At 40.1% G+C, this 11,054-nt stretch overlaps 1 protein-coding gene across 1 annotated transcript in view; it reads right to left on the reverse strand.

Annotated features, from left to right (window-relative positions):
- LOC121614578 (cadherin-18-like) overlaps positions 1–10,273 on the reverse strand; it is a 150,501-nt gene extending 140,228 nt beyond the window's left edge. The window contains exon 1 of the mRNA XM_041948516.1: positions 9,545–10,273. Within this exon, the coding sequence (XP_041804450.1) occupies positions 9,545–10,273 (729 nt within the window). The remainder of the gene's footprint in view (positions 1–9,544) is intronic.
- Positions 10,274–11,054: the final 781 nt, after the last annotated feature.

Genomic DNA, 11,054 nt, shown 5'->3' on the forward strand with positions numbered 1-11,054 from the left:
AAGTCTAGTCATATGGTGCAGACAACCTCGGTTCTTCGCTGAAGCCCTGAACATTAGCACCCCTGCAATGTCAATGCAGTGGTCTCATTGAAATGAATGATGGTGTATACATCCCACTGTGGAAGAATTGTGGGTGTATCCAAAGCCTCATATATCTTATTTGACTTTGCCACTGAGCTCCACTGGTGTCCAAACAATATTTGTCAACCAGTCAATCCAGCACACACCTACTCTGTAAATACGAAAGCATGATATGTGTGCTCCCCAAAGTCTCCAAAAAATACACATTTTCCTCCTGTTTGAGTAACTTTGTTAAAAATTTAAAACAACTGATACAGGAAAACACTCAGCCTTTTTAATCACATGTATCTGTGAGTCGTCTTTAAAAATTGGAGCTCAGAGGCACCACAGGGCAGGGAAGAGAGATGGTCTTTTCATGCTTGTTCTTGTTAGCAACAGGACAAATACAGAACACAGCCTGCCTTATTTCAAGGTGAAAGTCAAGTCCTAAGTCCACATATTTGAGTCTTAAATATGACTCAAGTTCAAATCATACGTCTCACAACATGTTTCTACACAAGTCAATTGCATTAAACTTCTTTATTTCAAATATATAATTTCATCGTTTCTACAGTAGGTATCAAAGTGACGTAGTTCAGATTACATGTATAGGAACATGTATAAGAGCTGAGTTTCTCATCAGGAGGAGGAGGGGATGGTGGTGGTCTGACAGCTTGGCAAGATGTCGAAGATGTGGAGACATTTTCCAAACCTCTGCATTTTGAGCCAAAACATTTTTTCTAACATTTTTTTGTCTTTCTTTGTGCCTACACCACCACCAGACCATGACCACAGCATTGTCACTGCATGAAAACTGAAACACAAAGAGCAGCATATTCATGGTTTGCAGAAAAGTACAGCTGCCGTCAAAAAACTGTGCTTATATTTGTTTTATCAGACAACTTTGCAATCATAAAATAGTGATTTAGTATTTCTGTCTCGCAGTTCAGAAATTACTCATGCAACAACTGCTCTTCTTTGAGGGCTTTTTTATGCTTGTCCTTTTGTCTGACAGCAGAAACAGAAAAATAGATAAATGAGAACAACTAATTTGAGAGTCCAGCTTTATAAATAAACAAAACAAAACAGGGCTGCTCCAATCAAAAGAGGCTGAAGAAGACATGTAGTCATTTTAATATTGTTCAGGTGTCTGCAAAATTGACCTGAAAACGCTTGTATGAATGCTCCTTGTTTTCATTCGTTTTCATATCTGGCAGGCTAAGGATGATTCATGCGATCTCGCTCACTATTCTTTTCTAATTTCATTTTTTCTTCCTTTTTTGCACTGACTTCCCTCTCTGCTCCTCTTCTATACTATTCATTTCTCACCTTACCTCACCTGTTTTTCTACCGCCTTCCTCTGAGCAGAATAGCCCTCTCCATCAGTCAAAGTCAATGCACAATACATGAGCTCCTGTGCACCTGTGTGTGCGTGCACAGAGTATGTTTTTGAAGAAGGCGCCAGGCTTGCACTTCAACCTCCCTGTTGTCATGCTCAGAGTAATCAATAGAAAGCGAGGCTTCATCTGAGTGAGAAAAAACGTAGCTCAGCTGTCACAGCACCCTACAAACAATGACTCAGTGTGCCCCAGGGAGCTCCGAGAGTGTGTGTGTGTGTGTGTGTGTGTGTGCGTGTATACCCTGCTTTGCCGTCATGTGTGCTTTTTTTTTTGCACCTTAAGCACATCTGTTTCCACCTTCAGTGAGCCAGCCACATAACATAACCCTCACGCACTTACACACACACACGCAAAGACACACATACACAATGAAACCCCCCAAGGTCTTAGTCCCAGCCAAAGTCCCCACCTTCATAAAGAGTGCAGTGTCAATGTCACGCAATGTCACTGTCAAAGCAGATTACATCAGCCTCATTGCATTCATGCATCCCAACTGGCAGTGGAGAGACCGACCATGGGCCACTCTACATGTCACTGTATATGCATACATGCACAGAGTTATGGGTGTAGCGGTACCTTGATGAACCTCCTGAACCTGGCCTAATCACCTGTCTAGTCACAGTGCAATGCGTAGTTCACACTTACAAGGGTAAAAACAGCTTCTTAAAACACGGGCTTTTTCTCCTTCGTTCTCAAAAAAATCCTGTCCATATGAGAACACAAAAACACAACTGAAGTGCTGTCAAGAGCATGCCAAACCAACAGGCCATGCTGTCCATTTAGAAACCTACTACTTCTGGTAGGCTACTAGAGGTCGGACTCCTGTATTACGAATTCTACAATGGCAAAAGCAACATAGTAGACTGGGTCTCGTCCAAAACCAGTGACGTTGGATTTTGTAGCAGTGACCTCCATAGCACATTCTGACACCTCTGTTCCTCAAAAAAAAGTGGAAGAGTGGCAGTGCATTTATCGCTCGCAAGGTTAGCACCAGCACTATTGGGCCATGTCTGTCACTGCACAAAATCAACTTAGGTTAACAAAGATCATTAAACGGATGAGGTAACGGTGCACACAAGTCAAAAACTCCCTGTTTTCCCTGTCTACATGTCACCACTTCAAACAGAGCTGTTCAGAGTGTCTTCACCCTGAAAGGAGTTTTCCAAAAGCTCCATTTTCAGTTACCTAAAACTGAGTTTGTGTGTGAGTGAAAGGCCAAAACACACAGAAAAAGCTACGTTTTGAAAAGTACCTGTGTCTGTGTGGACTAGGCGTAAATGTAATTTCCAGTAAGGGCTGTATTAGCTTCTGATTGTAAAAGCCTATACTATTTTCATTCAGTCCTTGTTGATCTGCAGTGTTCGACATGTCTGTGGTTGGAACCTTTATAGGACTACCAATTGACCATTAGTCGCTGCTTCTGCTCATAGTTTCCACTGTGATTGAATAATCATTGGTTCTGCTTTCATAAACAGCAACCTGACACCCCATTCCACAATTTTGTTTTTTCTCTCATTTTTCAGTTGAAGGATTTTCTCTATGCACACAAAAGGCTTATTTCTCTCAAATTTTGAGCACAAAATTAATTGCACTTCCACCAGGTGTACCTTTGACTGGTCACAATAAAAGGCCCCTTTCAAATGTGCAATTTCTTCACACAACACAGAGCCACAGTTATTGCACATTTTGAGGGAACACCTGTTCCACCAGAACTGTTGAATCTAATGTTTTTTTTCACTACTTTGAGTCTCCAATGTTGTTTCTGAGAATTTGGCAGTACATCCAACCAGCCTCACAGCTGCAGACCATGTGTAAACACACCAGTCCTTCATCTCCATATCCAGCTTCTTCATTTACAAGATCTTCTTTGACCAGTCACCTGGACAGCTGATGCAATAGTTGGTTTGGCCTTACACCTGACAGCAGTTTGCTGTCATATCCAACATGAGTGAGCAAATGCTCACTTTCGATGGTGTCTGGCTTTTTGGAGAAGTGTTCTCTACACAGATGAAACCTCTGTTTTCTCTGTACTAGACAGATGGCAGACAACATTGCATCATGTGGTTCAGCGATTTGGTAATGACAGCATTGTGAACAGAGTGCCCCATGGTGGCAGCGGGGTTATGGTATGGGCAGACATAAGCTATGGACAACAAACTCAGGTACATTTTATTGATGTGAATTTGAATGCACACAAATACCTAGATGAGATCGCAAGGCACATTGTCGGGCCATTCATCCCCCGCCCTCACCTCATGTTGCAGCATGATTATCATGCATGGGCCAGTGTTGCAAGGATCTGTACACAATTAATGGAAGCTGCAAACATCCAAGTTCTTGCATGCAGTGAATATTCACCAGTCATGTCACCCATTGAGCATGTTTGGAATGCTCTGGATCGGCGCGTACAACAGCCTGTTCCAATTCCTGTCAATATTTGACAATTTTTCAAGCCATTGAAGAGAAGTGGCCACAATAAACAACCTGATTCACTCTATGAGAAGATGTGTCGCACAGCACGTGGTACATGGTAGTCACACCAGAAACTGACTGGTTTTATGCCCCCCTCCCACACACGCACACAAATGCATTTGTATAGCCCGGGTCATGTGAAGTCTGTAGGTTAGCGGCTAATAAATAATAATTTTTCAAGCAAATGTTAGAGTGACCTTTTATTGTGAGCTGTGCTGGTTCATCATGCATCTTGACATGCAACATGTGTCAGGTGGTTGGACTACCTTGGCAAAGGAGAAATGCTTACTAACATGGATTTTTACTTCCACTTCAATGAAAAATAAGAGCGTAAACAAAGGTGTTCTATATTCTTCCCATCTATTGACACAAACACTTCATTCATGTTTATACTCATATCATACACCATTAGAAAGCTAATATTCTTTTGAATGAATTGATGCAAACCATTTCAAGATACACTCACAACAGGGGGCACAGTAAATGCCAACGGCAGACAACAGTTTTTTTAAATTGCCACAACTTTGAGGCAACTCACCGATTATGTCTCTCAGTGATCAACAGATCAATAATAGTGCAACAAAAACAAACAAGAACAGTCTTGTAACATGTACAAAGGTCCAGACAATCCACTGCAGTAAAAATATTTAGTCCAACACATTATAATAATCCACAGAAAGATGTTTTCTCCCCTTCAAATTAGCAGGCGATATGCTCGTCCTCTGCTTGTCTTGTGTTTTCCTGGTAGCATTACATCTTCCAGAGTCTCAGGTTTCAAATGACATCACATGGACCAATCATGATCTGCCATATAACGTTGAGCAACCAGAGCAGCCGTTAACAGCCTGAGTTGTGCAGAAGAGAATTGTTCTCTTCTTCCATGAGAAAACTAAGTCAGTCACAACCAGTGTTGTAGATCACTGATGCTTCAAATAGCCAAATAGCCTAAAATGCTGAACATGCAGATATGCTACTTCAGTGGATTAATTACAGAATTAGTCACCTAAAATGAAGGAATTCAGTATTAATAGAGATACTCCACACAGTTTGATGTGATAAATATAAAACAGGATATAAAAATAAGATGCCATTTTGCCACATGGCAGTTTCCCACCTTCACTTGTAACACTTTAACTTTGTGTGCTGAGAAAGCAAAAAGCAAGCACAGGTACATTTTTAAACAGCCAACCTGCTGACCCTTCAAGTTGTAGCTGTACAAATGTAAGCTTCTACTGAAAAAATCAAGTCTAAACACAGTCTGTTCCAGGATCACTATGTCTGTCTGTCATCAGCATATCTCACTGTGCCTCAGAAAAATGGAAAGAAAAATGGAAGAATATCCAAATGTGAAGTGTTGAAATGTTCAATGTAAACTACTGGACTTGAAAATTAATTAAAATAATCACATGATTATTAAAGCCCTGAAATTCAAGTCAGATTTTTTTTTTTTTTACAATGTTGACCATGTTGGACGAGCTATTAGCTCATACAGAGGAGATAAACATTTTTTGCTTTCACCTTGCCTTTCAGGGGTACTGGATCTGTTATTTTGGAGTAGAAAAAAAACACACACACCTCTGGCTTGATGCAAGCACCAACATGACTTTTATGCTGGTGATGACATCCAAAAGTGTATATCTCTTCCTTACAGCAAAACATATTGTCCATAGGGCATAATATCTTGTAAGTAGCAGATAAACTTTTGTTTTGGCTGACATTGCCCGTAAATTTACTTTTTTATTTTATTTTTTTTACCTTGCCTCTCAGGGGTTCCATCGTTTATTAATTAATAATGAAAATAATATTTAGTTGTAACTTTATTTATCAAACATATTGCTGATTAGAATCTGTTACTCATTTATATGATGTGTAGGTAAACACTGATATTCTATGGCATTCTTGTAGCAGTCAGTGTGTTTTTCTGATTGACTGATTGACTTTGTTTTGTGTTCTTTTTTTGTTGTTGGTCATTCAGGTTGGTTATTATTATGCAGATTATCACCCCAGTTTGAGCAGGACCGCTCTGCTTTGAAATAGTGAGCAAAGGGGGCCTACCTAATAAACAGCATCAGCCATCGGAGTCAGTTCAGTCTGCTCTGAGTATGTTCACTCTGAGAAAAAGCCTGCCTGGTGAATGAAAAACATCAATGGCGCTCTAAAAGTATGATTTGCCAGAGCAACAGGTAAATAAAGAGTAGAACCTCCATCTGCATCCAGTGGAGCTAGAAATAATAATGTGTGCCAGTGCAGACTAGTATGGCATTTATCTTTAAAACATTGCAACAGTAGTGAAATATTTTGAGTTGGAGAACAGAAAAAAATCAATGATGTAACACTTTTAAGTTTTATTTGTCTTAGTCCAGTCATTCATTTAACAGACTTGAATTTTCTTAATGGATGATAAATGGACTGCATTCATATAGTGCTTTTATACCAACCATTCAAAGTGCTTCACAGCACAAGCAATTCCCCCATTAACACACTCATTCATACAAGGTCAAACATACAAAATTACATAAATACAACTCTTTATAGTTAGCATTCAAATCAAGGGTTTAATTACCTAGTTAGTTTCAGAAAGTTTTGTACGATGAAGTTCAAGAAAAGGTGATCAAGATAATTAAAATATTAAGGAACAACTACCTCCATCCCATTTGTTAAGTATCCCTATATTTCCAGAAACTTTGAACAACATTAAATGTAATGCTTGAGTTAATGTTTTTTTAGCTACTAAGCTTAGCTGGCAAGCAGAATCATACTGATTCCCTAACACCTGAAGCATCCAGATAGGTCGGCAACCCCCCTTCAATGCAATGTACTGTGTCTAAGCATTACATTCAAATGTATGCATATCTCAGTAAATCCCACCTCATATCATCAAAAAAGTGTTTTCAATCAAAAGTAAGATGCATCATCTGTGTTTGAAGGTTGTACTGTCAAATAATTCCACTGCAGAGTATTTCTCTGAGAGGAAGTGAAAAGGAAACACTGTTCTTTTTTGAGACTAACTGGATTACCAACCCCTGAAACGTATTCTACCACTCAAAAACATACAGCTATAATATGCTGTATAACTGAATGCACGAAATGTGGGCAATCTAAAAACCAGCATTTGGCAACTTCAAATAGGCTTTTGTGTCTTGCTGGAGTATGAAATGGCTGTCAAAAGATTGACATTTGCAAGGATAAACCATTGTATCTGAGCACCACACATGCTTTGTGATTGTTACATTCATATTCAAAGTGCTCTATAGACAGCAGGAATGAATCCCTTCCTCAGAAAGTGACTTCCCCACATTGGTCTTAAGCATATTTTCTTGATTGTTCCTCTGAGGTTGCGCTCTAACTATTTTTCTGCTGAAGAATATTCAGCATTTTCCACCTCAACCTGCAGCTCTACAATTATTTGCACTCTTGAAATAGGAAGTTCTATGACCTTAATAAAGAATGGGCTGAATGTGTGGCGGTTGGTATTTCCTGTGCAGTTATTGTGAAGGTCCACTTTCTGTTTTCTGTTGGGTTGGCGCTAACTTTATTTTTTGTTTCCTGAGGCTCCCTTCCCCCCCGCTGCGTCGAGGAGTGATTGGGCGCACCTGAATTCACTTCCTGAATCAAGACGCCTATTTATTCTCTGCTGAGACGCTCCTCGACGCCAGAGTATACTTCTTCGTACCGTGGTATCAGTTGGCCTCGTATCTCTTGTGGTAAACTAACATTCGTGTATCTTGATAATTCCTCCTGGAGTAATTGTTTGTCTCCTCTCTTTTTTTTGTTTCAGTGCCTCCCATGCCCACACAGCCCAGCACTCTCTGGACCTCTCTGAATTTATGTTTTTTGGATCTCACGCTGCCAGTGACTACTTGTGTTTTTCATGTTGTAAATAAACCCTCTCCGTTTCCGCTCCTGGGTCTCTCTCAGCACTAACCGTCACAGAATGAAAACAAACAACAGAAGCATAGTAGGTATAGTGTGATGCAGTGATCTGTTGAATGAACTTTATTAATACAGCAATATCTAATAAATAATATATATATATATATATATATATGAAATACACAGACATGACCAGGACCAAATTGATAACAAAAGCTAAAACTACAGTACCCTTTTTTCCATACCTAAAATAAGGGTGATACTTATTGTTCTTTGTATTTTCACTCACAATAGCACAAACCTGATTTTGTCAGTAGCATTCATTATAAAAATTTTATTAATTTAGAGTGCAAATTATTGTACTTGTACTTGAAGTGGTTTGCCAGAAGGTTTGCCAGAAGTGGTCAATCACTACCCAGAATCAGCTTTCCTCATATTCTGATTATTAAAGATCACAATGACTTAGACAACTGAGATGCAACCGCATTCTTACACAAAGAATGTGCAGTATTAAAGAGGCGACTTTTAGTGATGAACCGACCCAATTACTGTATCAGAAGGTGATACAGTAGTATCACCTTCATCTCATTGTTAAGTTGTCAAGGCCACAATTTTACTGCACAATTTAACAGCTAAAGAGCAAAATATTTCCCTCAAAAACAGATGCAATACATTTCGAGCCAGAGTCAGACTTACATCCAACAAATGGACACAAGCATGACTCCAAATGAATGATACTGTTTCTCTGTAAATGCTGAATGTATAATTAATCAGCTCCTTACTAAAAACTTTGCAAAAAATATTAAAATATAAATTCATGGCAGTGATGTGTTGGTGTGGGTGTTCACTTCTTGTTTCAGCTGACCCCAAGCAGACAAATACAACCAGTTATTGCAGGTTTAGAGAAGATTCTATCCAGGTAGTTAAACACCTGGGTTAACCTGGTTAAGCAGAATACATCATGTCTGCAGCTCCAATGTGTTTTATACACAACAAGGTGGGGATCAGATTCAAAGATTTAAAGAAAGGCTATGTTCAATATTGGACACAAAATGCTGTGAATAGATTCATCAGGCATGCCCTAACATTTTCATGCTATACTACGATATTAAATATTCCTCAGTCACCTCACCAGTACCTGCCTACACACCTGCCTCTCATCCCCCTATCCTGCCATTTGCCAGATTAGCGTTCATTGTTCTGTCTGCCTGCCTGCTTCTCTGCCATTTTTAACTATTTGTATAACTTATTGCTTGACTGGGAGATTTCTGATTTTCTGTCTGTGACTCCTAGTCATAGTACCAAAAATGCTGAGGCAGGAAGCAGTACACGCTGCTACTTCCTCTCCCAAAATACTTAACACAGGATCATTCGAAAAATGCTGTAATCAGATGGCAGTTCTACATGTAGTGGCATTAAAATAAATGTCCTCTCTAAAACTGTGCTCTGAATACTGCATAAAGCACATTGCAGCCTCGTCAGCACTGCTGGAGCTTAACGCTACTGCACTGTTCCAGGCACAAGAAAAAGAAGAGTCTGCATTTTGTTCCCAAGTTAGTAATTATTTCAACAAGACATGAATGAGTGGGCTTAGAAAATGTCTTTGATCAAGTAATTACTCCTTAAAAAGGCATTAAACAAGCACCCACAAGAGCATGCTCTCTGCTTGCTGTGAGGAAAAAGAGTGGATATTTTGGATCTATGTACTCCATTGGAAGAAAAGCAATAACATATCTTACCTTTCCAACGTACTGAGGTTCAGGTCCGATGTGTTCCTCCAAAACAAAGAACTGGTTCCAGATCCAGCCTCTCTTGGGACGATGGTGGGGATCCTTGTCTGAGTCAGGTAACCTTGTCTGGTTCTTCTGTGCTCTGATGGATGCTCTGGAGTTTGGGTTGGAGATCTTATAGTGGTATTTGGTGTTTATAATTGTTTGTGACAGTGATCCAGTCTTTGATTTGGGATTGATTTGGGGGTTGATTTTTGGAGATTGGTTTGGATTGTTTGAGGTATTTCTTGCTACCTGATTAGAATTGGATTTGTATGCCAACACTTGCCTTGAATTTGAACTCTGCTTGGGCACATGCTGTAGATTGAGTCTAGTGTTTGAGCTTGATGTGCCTTGGGAGATGGTCAATGGAAAGTTTGTGCTGGACCTTTGGTTGCTGGTAGGATATGACATGGTGTCCAGCCTAGGCTTTAGCTGAGACTTGCTCCATGAGTTAGGGCTGGCGCTGGAAAGCTGGCTGGGCTTCAGTGGAGACATATGTTTCTCAGGAGTGGAGCTTGGAAGCGGGGTCGGCCCAGGCAGTGACTTGTGCCAGGGATTAGGGTACAGGCTGGGGTTGGAGTTAGTGTGAGGACTCAGATCGACCCGGGTCCCATAACAACTCTGGGAAACAGCACATAGGAAGACCACCAGAGGACAAAGACAGGAAACTGCAGCCACGCCGGCTGGAACTCTCATTGTAAAGAAAGAATGGTCCGAAAATGTCTTCTCCTCTCACTTCCACTGTGTCATACCACCGTGGGCATACACAAACAATTGTATGCAACCACAGATACACTCAAACACACAGGTTTACAGTCCTTTTCACAGTGCATAGCCAGCACAGTCCACATGGTGCAGTCCAAATAATCATTTCATACAAAAAAATTTAGAACTCCATAATCTGGTTCACTACGTTCACTAACTTTGTGTGGACATCAGATGTTCCTTAATATGTGGCACTTTTCTTCCTCCCATCATTGTTCCCACAGCTGAGGGCCATTTGGATTAATTTGAGAAGCAGAAACACCCCTTTATCTAAAATTAAAGTGCAAGTAGGTTAAACCAGTCCATGTACGTGTAGTGAAGTCCACAGCAAACTAATGCTAATGCTACTTATGATATCCATAATGGCCAGAACTTCTTCTCCATGGTGACAGCAGAATGTACTCAGCTGATTGTTGGGTCAGAGGCTCATCAAAGGTCTGCACTTCCTGAAACAGAGAAGATGAAATCCATGAGTGATTTTTTAAAAGAACAAAAACATAAACACTTACGTGAAGTACCAAGAAACTCAACAAACAAGAACTGCCTGGACACATTAACCTACAGTGGCATAACCATAAGAAACCTCTGTGTGCAATTATTTATAGAGGTTAATTTCAAGAAGACCATACCACTCAGCAAAGCTGTGCTAAATAAACAATCTCTAAAAAAAATGCTGTATTTCATAGTGAAGAAGTGTTTTGTCAAAGCAGTC

This window comes from Chelmon rostratus, chromosome 12 (assembly GCF_017976325.1).
Source record: "Chelmon rostratus isolate fCheRos1 chromosome 12, fCheRos1.pri, whole genome shotgun sequence".
NCBI lineage: Eukaryota > Metazoa > Chordata > Actinopteri > Chaetodontiformes > Chaetodontidae > Chelmon > Chelmon rostratus.